The 12904-nt window shown below is 41.5% G+C and overlaps 1 protein-coding gene across 1 annotated transcript in view; it reads right to left on the bottom strand.

Moving 5' to 3' along the window:
• LOC139208132 (inactive dipeptidyl peptidase 10-like) overlaps positions 1-6482 on the bottom strand; it is a 187365-nt gene extending 180883 nt beyond the window's left edge. The window contains exon 1 of the mRNA XM_070837711.1: positions 6423-6482. Within this exon, the coding sequence (XP_070693812.1) occupies positions 6423-6482 (60 nt within the window). The remainder of the gene's footprint in view (positions 1-6422) is intronic.
• Between the last annotated feature and the right edge of the window lie 6422 nt (positions 6483-12904).

Here is a 12904-nt window from a genome sequence, read left to right as displayed (position 1 = left end):
ATGGCCGACTTCCTGTTGGGTTTAGGTCATTGCTCCTAGAGACTTTTTTGTACGTCTCTAAGAGATACGTGAACCCACCAAATTTCGTACACATACATGAAACACAGTTCCGGGGCTCAAGTGTTGAGGGCGCTATAGAGCCATTTTGCCACGGCCATTTGTGAGACCCATAAAATACAAAATTTTTCGCCACGACTGATGCATGTGCATATTTTCCTGAGTTTTCGTGCATGTTCAGGCCCCCAAATTTGCACTTGTTTCGGCACCAGAAAAATAATAAGAATTCCTTGCATTTCAATTATGTTTTCGACCCCTTGGAGCCCCCCATGGGGAGCTCACACCTCTTGGTGCTTGTGCCCCTGATATTTTCTTACCCCCCTGACATTTTCTTGCTTCTTCGGGTTTCAATAGGGTCCTCACACCGCTTGGTGCTCAAGCCCTAATGAGATGTTTTGGAATTCAATATTTTGTTTATCCACACAAGCGATTCTATATCTGTTGGTTTTTATGAATATTCTTCATCATTTGATATTCTTCTGTCTTTTACCACACAGACACATCACACAATACACAGTAGACTAGCAGTAATCTAGCCAGCACTGCTTGAATTGTTGAATACATATCATATCTGCTGGGACTTGGCGCCCCAGATTGACTTTTAAAGATGGATATGTTTCACATTAAACCATTTAACGACCTCACTGATGCATCAGAAGCAGACACGACGGTGGAAATCTGAATGTGAGGCTTGTATTTTTTTTTTTCCTCGACTCAGGACAGAGTTTGATTCCAGCTCAGGCTCCCTCAATGTTGTCCTCATTACTTATCTTTAAAATCTCTTCCACTTCCACCGCAACATCAGAACTTGTCAAAGCACTTTATCTGAAATAAGGCCTTCTTTAAACAGGATCAAAGCATGTCAGTGTTTAAACTCCGAATATATCTCCAGTGACAAAACTGCTCTATTTTGAGAACAGGCGGATTTCGTGGACTACATGACAGACAATCTAGAACATTTATTTAGCTTGGCCAGTGTAATGCAGTGTAAATCCTTTACAGTACTCTGTGAAGAGGCTTTCTAATTCATGATTTTTGAGATAAGACTCAAAAATAAAAAAAGTTAGCTCTCAAAAATGTTTTCTCACACACTTTGCCCTTTGAAAAAACAAATATGACAAGGTTCTTGTCTTTGACTGAAGGTTTGCCACTCAATGACATGACCTGGAGCCACATGTATAAATAATGTGTAAATATGTACCACATAAAGTGGTACTTATAACAAGAACGTGTGATGAGGATTTGGCACCCCACACATCCTCCAGAACTCATGTGGTAAAGTCGGAATGAATAAACAAGGTGAGAGACACAAAGTATTGATTTATTAATCATTTATTATTTTCACAGATTGTGTATGTTTTTTGGTTAGTCTACACAGCAATCTATGAGTAACATGAGTATCAAATTCAATTACTTTTGTGAGCTCAATTTCATATTTCTTTTTATTTACATTGAAAACCTCTTCAGTTTTCCTGTTGCTGTGTTGTTGTGGGGTTTGCATGTTCTCCCCGTGCTTGCATGTACTCCGGCTTCCTCCCACAATCCACATGCAGGTTAGGTTAATTGGTGACTCGTAGGTGTGAGAGTGAGTGTGAATGTCTTTCTCTATGAGTGTCGGCCCTGTGATTGACAGGTGACCGCTTCACTATTGTACTCCCGCCTCTCGCCTGAAGTCAGCTGGGATCGGCTCCAGCCCCCCCTGTGACCCTTGAGGAGAAGTGGAAAAAACAATGGATAGATGTGTTGTTGTGGACTTTAATTTCATCCTTTAATTTATAGCTCTGTTTGAAGTCTGGTGCAACACAGTCTGAGTGCCGTGAGCCAATCACTGATTACCTTTCTGGAGTTTTATGATGATTACTGAGATCACGATTTGCAGGTGCATGTGATAAAGCAATGATCGCATAACATCTGAGGACTGTCGGAGAAGTAAGTATTGATAGCAAACGGCTTATTACAGGCCTGTGTACCTCCTTGTACGGCCATCTTTGGGAGTGCAAATGAGGCTTCTGCATGGGCACCTACAGTACTTTGACAGGCTGAATCCAAATGTCAGGGAGTTCTTAGAGAGGTATGTGTGAAATCTGGTGATGCCGATCTCGGTTAGGTCTGAAGACTCCAAGCTTGGAAATTTAAAAAATAATAAAAATCTCAGGATGTGGAGTTAGAAAGAAGAAAAAACCTTAGCAGTGACTAGCATTCAACACATGCACCTTCACAGCATCTCAATCCTTTTTCATCTGTTAAGTGTCAAACTGTCATCCATACTTTTAATATATTAGATTAGATTACTACAACTCATTCTAAAGATCAATCAAAGGAAAGCACATAACCCTGATCTCAGCATCCCTACATTGGTTACATTTCAGATTTAAAGATTTTAATTATTGCTTTTAAGGCATCTAATGGGTGGCTGCTGCCTTTATCTTTGACCTGCTAACCCATGATGAGTGCAGCCTCAGATCCTCCTGTTAGCAGTTCCTAAGTCATGATTAACAAGAAGTGCATTTACTGCATGAACTGTTTTTATTGTACAGGCATAAAAAGCTAAACGTCTGGTTTTATGAAAGACACTGTTGTGCCCACCGCTTAAAGACTTCATGTCACTTTACTTTTCAGTCCTAGGCTTTTTGTCAGTCAAGAGCCGTAAAAGTGATGCAACTATAAATGGCTTGAAGGCAGTGGGTGTACAGCTCACACTCAGATGTACTTTATCTTGCCATGAAACAGGATCCTAAAATTGGTATTTCAGAAAAAGAGGCGCAGTCCTTTGCACTTACATAAATCACCGACTGTCAATCGAAACCAAACTTCCAGTAGAGATCCCTACTGTGTAAATTCAGCGTAAATCCACAATGTCACAGCACATCTTAAGAAACATGGCACCTTCCCTCACACGACCTTGCGCTTCCATCGGTGGCGTGAGCGCTCGGAGATGAGCTCTGACACAGCTCCTTGTTTCTCTGACAATCCCAGTTTATAGCTGCAATCTGCATGTGGGTGGACCTGACACTTCCAAGGACCGCTGAGGACATGAGCCTTGGGCCGCATCCAGCCTTGTTAAACTCATCCAGACCCCAAGAGTTAAGGCCCATGAAAAATCTGCTGCCTTGTCCTAATTGGATTTCTTATCTTGGCTTGTTGCGTAAGGACACAGCTATGATATGAAGAGGGGGCATTTAAGAGGATAACAGAGAGCCGTTAAGACCTCAACGCCAGACGACGGGGGTCAGACACGGAGAGATTAGCGTTTTTTTGTCCAACACAGAGGAGTTTTGGAGTACTTAATCCTGACTATAATCCCCACTTGTTTGACTGATTTCTGAGACAGGTTTTCTGTGAGCTGAAGTCAAAGTGCATCATGCTGAGCTGTAGCAGATGCCTCAGGGTGTCGCACACTCCAAACCTATTGCTCACAGCTGTTATAATTTGGGGAAGCTTTACACAATACCTATTTTGAATGCAGCGAGCAGCCCGGCTCCATTTCCTTTTCCCTAAAAGTGAAAAGACAGGCTGTTAAAGAGAAAAGTGCTGCACACAGAGATTCAGAAAATGTCTTTCGCACACGGCAAGCCTCTAGGTGACAGAAAATGAGGCTGAATATTCTCAAGGAATGTAATCCAAGCTCTGTTTATTTTCACTTTAAGAAAAAGGAAAGAATAGAAAACCAATTTTGCTCAGCAAGTCTATTCCTGTTGAATAATATTGTTTTTTTTAAAGGATATATTTGCACAATAGCATCAAAAACCTGGATGTAAGAATGTTTACAGTTATGTAGACAGAATAACCTTTTCTTCTATTTATCCATGTGCCAAGATGTGTCAGTTCATCCGGCTGTAGTGAAGCAAACCAAGACAAACAATGATACAAGGGCACTGACTCCCAATTCTTCCGTTTCACCATTTTCATTTGCTTCCCTATTCTTTCTCATTAACTATGTTATAAATGTCATTATAGATTCATGTTCCGTGTGTGCCAAGGTTCATTTTCACAACAGGACATTTAAGATTCTGCCTTTTTTCTTGTGTTCAGTGTGTATGACAACGAGCTGATGTCCACCGAGGACCTGTCCTCTCTGCCCTGTCTGCTTTCCTCAGCTGCTGATGCCAATCAGCTGCTTCTTCCTATAAATCAATTAAGTCCCTTCATTGATTCCTCATTCCTCATTGTTTTGAGGCAGTCAAATGACCGTCCTTGCCACTGTGACAGTTTGTAGATAATTCAAATCAAACTGATAGGATATGTTCCTCCTTTCTGACTAACTGTGAAACTCCGATTCCATCAACGGTCTCATGCAGGTATAAAGATTTAATCGTATCAAGTAAAGCAAGTTCTAATCAGTCTCAATGACTCAGCTTTGAGCTATCAAACACTACTATTTGGAGAGCTGTCAACAGACAAAGAATAAAAAATAAAAAAATTCCACTTCCACTTCTTACTGTGAGTGATGGAATCCAGCAGAACCGCACCAGCGTCTGCCACGTTCCAACAGTTTTGGTAGTTCCACGTCAGATCTTTCAGTATTTGTGTTTCTGTCTTTCTTTTTCTCGCCACTTTAATGTGGGCAGGCCTCAGCTCAGGAAAAGGTGATCAGGATTTAGCACCGTTTGAGTCAGAGGCCGGTGACAGCTGCGTGATGTTGTTGTACTGCTGTCAATAAATCTTATTATTGATATTTTCAGTGTGTACCGTTTCAGTTTGACCTCCAAATAAAAGGGTTCATCGTCTGTATAATCTTCTGTTTCTGGCCCCATCGAACAAATAGCACGTAACGATTTCACAGATGTATTCACAGATCTCAGCAGTGAACCGATAGAAGCCAGTTGAAATACACCAGAAATATCCTTTAAATCCGATACTTAGCTATGTGGGTTGCTGGTTCCAAATGTTCTATCATAAGCTTTAATTGCCTGTCAATCTAATCTAAGCAGTATTAACCTCAAGCAACGAAGGGAGGGAACAGCGAAACCAGAAAAGGGCTATCATTAATAATCAATCATTTTTTGCTTATTTGATCTTAAAAAAATCAAATGAAGATTTTAAGATAAAAAATGTACAGTGTGACAGAGTCAACCTCATTAAACACAGCCCAGTGCTTTTTATGAGCATCAGCACCACGGAGACAGATGACTGATTAAGATTTGGTTCCAGAGGTGTCACAGAGAAGAGGCAGCATCAGGACCACATCTGACTGTAAAAGGTCTCACAGCTCCGCACCCAGAGGAAACATCCCATGCACCCGGCTCAGTCACTCAGACGACATTTGTGATTATAAACTGTCCAAAATAGTGAAACATGGCGAGAAAAAAAAAAAAAAGCATCACCCATAAACCAGCTCGATATTTTCGCCCATGTGTCATAAGTTGAACTCCACTAATTACAAACATTCAGCCTTGTGTTCCAAAAAATCACACCTTTGGGATAGTGGGGAAGAGGGTCGATATATTTGCCCCAAGCTAAATTTCTCTGGCGGGACTTGGAGGCTGGAAAAGTGATGCAGAACCCGCGGCAAAATCGATATTCACACGCACAGATTGGCGCACGCGCGCACGCACGCGCACCCTGCCTGCGAAGCGACCGTGCACACGCCAACACGACCATCACACTCCTCCAGCGCAGCGGGTTTGAGGCGCACAGCGTGGACACAATGCGGATGCTGCCGTGCGGAGACGTTCCTCGGTCGTGACGCGGGCAGAAAACGACGGTGTTAATTGCGTTACCTGCTGTCCTCAGACTGTCACATCATCCTTAACAGCACCCACTTCTTGTTGTCCCCTCGCAGCCACTTTCGTGTGATTTGTTGACAACAGGTCGAAGATCAGCATGATCTCCGGAGACCACACACGGTAAAGTTAAGCAACTGATGCGCCATCAGAACAATTCAAAGCACAAATGTTTCAGAGACTGTTCTCGCCGTAGCCGTGTGGAAGTGGAGACGCAGAGACCAGTGAGTGCTCCGTTTGAAGAGAGCCTCCATAATTTCTTGTCATCCCATACAGACAATGTAATAATAAGGAGCATGACGTGATATGAATGAAATCTCGCCACTGCGCCAGTGTGTGGCTCCTCATCCAACACACTTACACTGGACGTCAAGAACCGGAGCTCCCTCACCCTAACACGGCCAGAGGAGTAGCAGTCCATGTTTACTTCACTGTCAAAATGACATAATTCAAATAGGAGCCGCTGTGACGGGGATGCTGACATGCCTATCCCCAAACCGTCTCCAAAGTACTGTGCGTCAATGCGCATCTCGCCAAAGCCGCACTGAAGTTTCGAAGTGTCATAGAGCTGCTGCTGATGCAGAGTTACATAAAGCACGAAGAAGTTCATTACAGCGAAGGATAAACGGGAATGAATCTTACCTTGATGGCCTTCGTAGACTGGCATTTGACTTGATGCGATACGGTGGCGGTTTGGTTCATCTTGAGACGCCGACGCGAACAGTCCTCCTATCCAAGTGAGACTGAAGAGCAAAGACCGGAGCCTCTACAACTCAGCGCGGGATGAGCAGTGTTTTCGGTCTTTGTTCGCTGTGCTGTTGTAGCAGCGCGCAACCACGGATACTGTATGTGCCACGCGCAGCGCAGCGCGGTAGGTATGTGAGTCTAGGACAGGTAATGATTGGTAGCCAAGGGCGACAGCAGAAATTTCATAATGGGCTGGCCAGATGATAGTAAAACCTCCAGTATGACACCGTCAACACTTGCCTGGGGGCATATAGAACACTGACAGAGTTTCTAGTCATGGTCATACACATAAACTGCATAAGATTTACGTTTTCACAAGACAGCCAATAGGCAGCATTGAACAAAACACAAGTCATGACACCCTTTAAAACACACCCACACGTTGTAATATTGAGACAGCCCCCCCCCCCCACACACACACACACACACACAGCCACCACCTCCTTTAGGCTTTGACCTTTAAAACCAGTTAATATCTTTATATCAATAATTTATCAAACAATTTTGTTCATATAGACCAAAATGCCAAATCACAAAGTTTTCTCAGATGGCTTTAATTTCCCATCAAGCATAGCGCACACAGCACTCTGCAGTTCATACCCAAGTTTGCTGCCCGTCAATTAGTTTATGGTCATTTGATTGAACCCAAATTAGTCACGTGCGGTACATACAACATACAGGCATGATATCAGGTGAAAGAATAGATAAAGGTAATAAAACAGATTTGACACAGGGCCCCTCAGCAACACTGGGCCTCAGGATTATGTATGAATGCAGCAGCTGCCTAAAGGCTCTTATTATTTTAGCAGATACAGCGCTTCAGTGGTGCATATTACCAAATGTATTTTAACAAATTGCTAAAAAATAAGGACACACAAAGAACCTGGGGCCTTCAGGGCCCCTGGGGGTCTGGCATTGCCATAGATATATGTTTTGTTTCTAAGTTCTAATTTCAACAGCTTTATTTTGAGGTAATAACTGGTCTTGAGTGCTTCTTGCTAGTTTGAATCTGTTGCACCTGAACCAACTATTCTTCAGTGTATAATTAAAAACAGTAAATTATATGTTCTGTCAAACGGCAGTCCAATTCAAAGCCATGTGTATTTGTTAAACCAGAGCATTCCCACAAGACATGAATACACACAATGAATAATGAGGCGCATAAGAAGGCTAGAAAGGTGTGCACATGCTTGAGAATGGACAGTAATTACAAGCCTTGGGTGCAATATTAGCTTCTCAACATGCTTCATGTTGCTGTGCGAGAAATAAGTGTGTATTATCCTGACACTGTGCTCAGTTCATATTCATGATTATTATCCCAGTTTAGCACATGATGGAGAGTCGCACAGCGATAATGTACATCTACTTTCACATCTACATGTCAGTATGCATCCTGTCATAATGTTATCTTTATTGTTTTCATGTCTCTGTCTAGTTCCACTAAACGACCACAAAAAGAAAGTATGCCAAATTTAAGTCAGTCTAATTGGGGATTGCTGTACCCATGGCTAGAACATGCCAATGCCAGCAGCAAGTGACCCATCAAACCGTTTTGGTCCATTATATCACAGAGCAGTAATTTAGTCTTTACGTTTATGAAATGAGAAATGGCAGTAATGGAAGTCTACACCTCTTTCATTAAAATGGTACACCTTAGGAACAGTATAATCTGAAGTCTGCCCTATCCCAGCATACTTACTTCATCATTCCTGATACTATGTGTGTCAATAATGGAATTTAACTTTGAAAAATACCCTAATCATGAGTAGTACGGCACACAGGGTCCCAATCTTATTACACTGCTGAGGGAAACTCTCAGTTACAGAGGAAAGGTGCTGATATGACATGATTCCACAGGAAGGGGAGAAATATGTTTCTTCATGACACAGTGAGTAAATGTGTCTGCTGTGGCCTTCAGGAGCTGATAAATTACACTTGCACAGCCCTCTGGTGTCTTGGCGTTGAGGCTTTGCTTCTTTGTCTAAAGAAAAAAAAAAAAAAAGAAAACAGCCTTTCATCCTTTATGTCCGCCTGTCTCTCTGGGTCTTGCTTTGCAGATAGTTATGGCGAGCGTGTTGAGATGCTCAGGGACACTCTGTATCAAATGACTGGGGGTTAATTGAACAATTGTAGCACACCTGTTTCCCATCATGCATTGTTATCTGGAGGGTTCATTAGAGGGATGTTCTACACCAAACCTACCCGTTGCAGCTTGGCTGGCTTTTTGCCTTACAAGCCACAGCACCGCTGAAGATGATGCCATCCGTGTGTGTTCACTGCATGCTGTTGTGTATTAGCAGCATATTCAAGTCTATTTAAGCCGTTAAGCTTTGATATACACCTGAGGGTTGATGCTAATACTGTAAGGAGGCTACACTCCGCTAATTAAGGCCGGCTGATTGTATGCAGATAAAACAACACAATATGTGCAGGCAGGTGTAAATTACTGTAGGTGGTTACTTGTGTATTTTTAGACCTCCTGGTAATTACTTCCCATGTGCAGATGTATATTGGCAGATGAATTAATAGGCTCTGCAGTGAACCCAGCATAAATGCATGGGGTAGATTTCATGCAAGTGGTCAAGTATAATGTCGCCAGTTTCAGGTTTACTTTAATCCGTTATGGCTGAATAGGTGCACAGTGTGCGTGGTTGTGCATAGGCTGCATGCGGGAGTGTGTATGTGTTCTGTACCTAATTGCTTGTGCATGCATCTGACTTTCTGACCGTCTCTATATTTTATATATATATTATATATTATATATTTTAAAAACGTTTTATCTTCAATATTATGTGCGTTTTCATTTTCAGTGCTCAATGAAGCCACGTCATAGAGCAATGAATAACCTGAACAATGCACAGCAGTCAAGCTAGACACAGTTTCTCAGACGGCTTTAATTTCCCATCAAGCATAGTGCACACAGCACTCTGCAGTTCATACCCAAGTTTGCTGCCCGTCAATTAGTTTATGGTCATTTGAATGAATCCAAATTAGTCACGTGCAGTACATACACCATACAGGCATGATATCAGGTGAAAGAATAGATAAAGGTAATAAAACAGATTTGACACAGGGCCCCTCAGCAACACTGGGCCTCAGGATTATGTATGAATGCAGCAGCTGCCTAAAGGCTCTTATTATTTTAGCAGATACAGCGCTTCAGTGGTGCATATTACCAAATGTATTTTAAACAAATTGCTAAAAAATAATGACACACAAAGAACTTGGGGCCTTCAGGGCCCCTGGGGGTCTGGCACCGCCATAGATAGATATTTTGTTTCTAAGTTCTAGTTTCAAGAGCTTTATTTTGAGGTAATAACTGGTCTTGAGTGCTTCTTGCTAGTTTGAATCTGTTGCACCTGAACCAACTATTCTTCGGTGTATAATTAAAAAAAACAAGACTTTTATTACTTTATTTCTATATTTTTAGTTCATTCCATCTTGACATTTAGAAATTACAAAAAAAGGCTGGAAGAAGTTTTACAAAGTAAATAATATATACAGATATTAACACATTATTTACACATTACGGTGTGCTTATCAAATGTTGGCACATGTGCAAATCACAACTATAAAAAGCTTGTGCCAGCGTTGCGAAAATCACAATTCATCAAATTAAACATACAGCACTGAGATACATTCACGTCACTCTTCAACAACTAATATATCGGATGGCCATAAGCGGGGCGCTACAGGTGATGCGCATGGCTGAGCATGCATGCATCGTGTAAAAGGTCCATTCAATGACTTCCAGGCTTTGTTCCGTCGTCACAAAGCACCATTGTGTGCATAGTGCTCGATGCACGGCGAGTGGTGGTTGGGGCTAATAGATTCATAGTACCTGCAGGCAAAACTGGACTCAACCAACTAAATGAATGGTTGCCTGCCTTCTCCTCAGAGCTGAGCGTTAAACCAGTTCCTGAGAGCTGCTCAATAAATAAAGGACAAACATGCAAAAGCTTTGGCTAATGGACATATACAGTATAGCTAAAAAAAAGCAAGATTTCCTGTATCGTTGCCCAGTCTGCTAAGATACACTTACTTCTATTCTTTCTAGTCTCTCAACCAACCGATAACTCAGAGTCAAGTATATCTACCAGTTTAGTTAATGGTTCTTCAGAACAGTACAATAAGCACTACATACACATATCGGTGACTGCTAAAGTGCACTCAAATTACCTACTTGATCATTAAAATGGGATATAGAGCAAAACCAGAATCATTCATGTTTGGGAACATTATTCAACCAGATAAAAAAAAAAAAAAAAAAAATCAATTTTCTGCAAAATCAAGCAAGAAACAAATGAAATGTCCCCGCACCTGTAAATGGATCCATCTCATCTTTGGATCTTATTTAGATTCCACTACTTTCAGTCTCTATCTTAGCCTTAAAAAAACGAGTATGATTTTCTGTCAGCGTGGATATTAACACATGTAGCCTGAGGCAGAACTGCATGGCTTTGAAAACATGGTAGCCTTGAATACCTAACAGGACAAGGCTAAGTACGTGTGTTCTTCAATTTATCAAATGTCTTGAACTCTGAGTTGACCTTTACAAGGAATATGTGTTCACAGTGTTTGTCATGACATGAGCCTCCCTTGCAGTGCTTGACGTGCCATTTGATGGGCAAGTAAAAATGCTAAAATGTTTCAAGCGAGCAAAGTCATACATATCCATTGTGATCAGTGTTAAAAGTTTAATAAGCGTGCATAATGAGTTGTATTAATCAGCCAAAATGTTTGTGGTGTAGAAGATCATTATGCATGACCAAAACTGAGGGATCAAGGATATGAAGAGTTCACTTTGCGTGGTGATGAGGAATTCTGTTTATGAACACAGTGGGTAATCAATGTGATTAATCATTAGCTTTAGTGGGAAATTGGACAGAATTCAAACATGCCCAAAGGATTCAAACATGCCCAGAGGATTTGATTGAACAGACTAATTGTCTTTTAGAGGAATGAATTAACTACATGTTCATTGGGGACTGAATCACACACACAACACGGGGGATTTGGTTCGCCTCAGTAAGAGGACACTGGTTACGAGGCCTTGGAGAAACATTCTCTTTGAAGCTGCACTCTTGCAGAGGATGGGATGGAATCAATTCTGTTCAATTTGCTTTGAAGGGGAAATAGCTTCCTCATCTCGCAGAGTCCATCAGAGCTCAGTGGGACACAAAGACTTGTCCCTATTTACTCTTTGTTATAAAACCAAAAGCCATTAATTTGCATTTTTTAGGCCGGCTTAACAATGTCTGATTACCTGGCTTTTTTATACATGCAGAGACTAAATGAAAAAACATCCACAGAAACCCTTTCATCTAACTTCACGCTGTGATTGCTGGCACTGATGATAAGATTGTGTATTTCCTGCATATATGTCCTAGTGTAACGGTTCCAAGGTTGATTGTAACCTCTCCTCAGTCTTAGAGCCCCTGTGACCTTTTCCCTCCAGCCTTTGCAAGATGTTGTAAGGGGGCAGTTGTTCTCACCTTGATCTCACGGGTCATGATCGTGACAAAGGGACTGGCTGATACCCACACTGACACCTGCTACACACTGGGTTGATGATTTTAGCCGGCAGCCTTTCCTTTCATACAGGAATACCAAGAACAGGAAGTAAGAACGTGCTTTCAATTTCAGCATCTTCTTCTTATTTGCACAACAGGTTCAGAGCAGAGACGGAGAGGGGAGTATTTGGTAGCAAGACATAAATATTATGCAAGCAAGGAGCCAAAGCACATTTGCTGCAGGTGGTCTCGTTACTTTAATGAGCCACAGCCAAGTGGACTAAATGGAATTTGAACATCAAGACAAAAGAGAAAACAGGTGAAATTAACAATGAAATTGGAGAACGAGGAAAAGATCATCACACATAGGAGTCAGGAAAGAATGCTTTGCTTTTAGCAGCAGCCCATAAAGTGAGATAATATGGACCCCCAAAGAGTTCAATATTAAATAGATAGATAATAAATAATTATGCTGTGGGTATATTGTTTCCTTTTGAGATTCATTTTATTGTTTCATTTTTAGCCTTTACATTTTGACATATTTTATCTATCTTATTTAACTTTATCTCCATCTCTATTCATCCCAAACTGTTTGGTACAGAATATTTGGTGTGGTACGTGACTTTCTGTAATATCCCACACTGTTCCCTAGTTCATGTTGTCTTTTTCGTGTATTCATCATTTCCTGTTTTATTTTGCTACTTGCCTCTCCACCTGTGTCTCATTACCTGCCTGCCCTTCTGTATTCAGTCTGTGCCTTCCTTGCCTTCAGTTTGTCTTTGTTTCTTCCGAGAAGCGTTTCAGCAGTGTTTCTTCTTTTTGTCTGGTGTTCCTGGTTAGTTTGATCCTGTTTTCTGACTTCAT

This window comes from Pempheris klunzingeri, chromosome 10 (genome assembly GCF_042242105.1).
Source record: "Pempheris klunzingeri isolate RE-2024b chromosome 10, fPemKlu1.hap1, whole genome shotgun sequence".
Lineage (NCBI taxonomy): Eukaryota > Metazoa > Chordata > Actinopteri > Acropomatiformes > Pempheridae > Pempheris > Pempheris klunzingeri.
The sequence above is the reverse complement of the archived record's forward strand: the minus strand, read 5'-3'. Positions and strand labels throughout refer to the sequence as shown.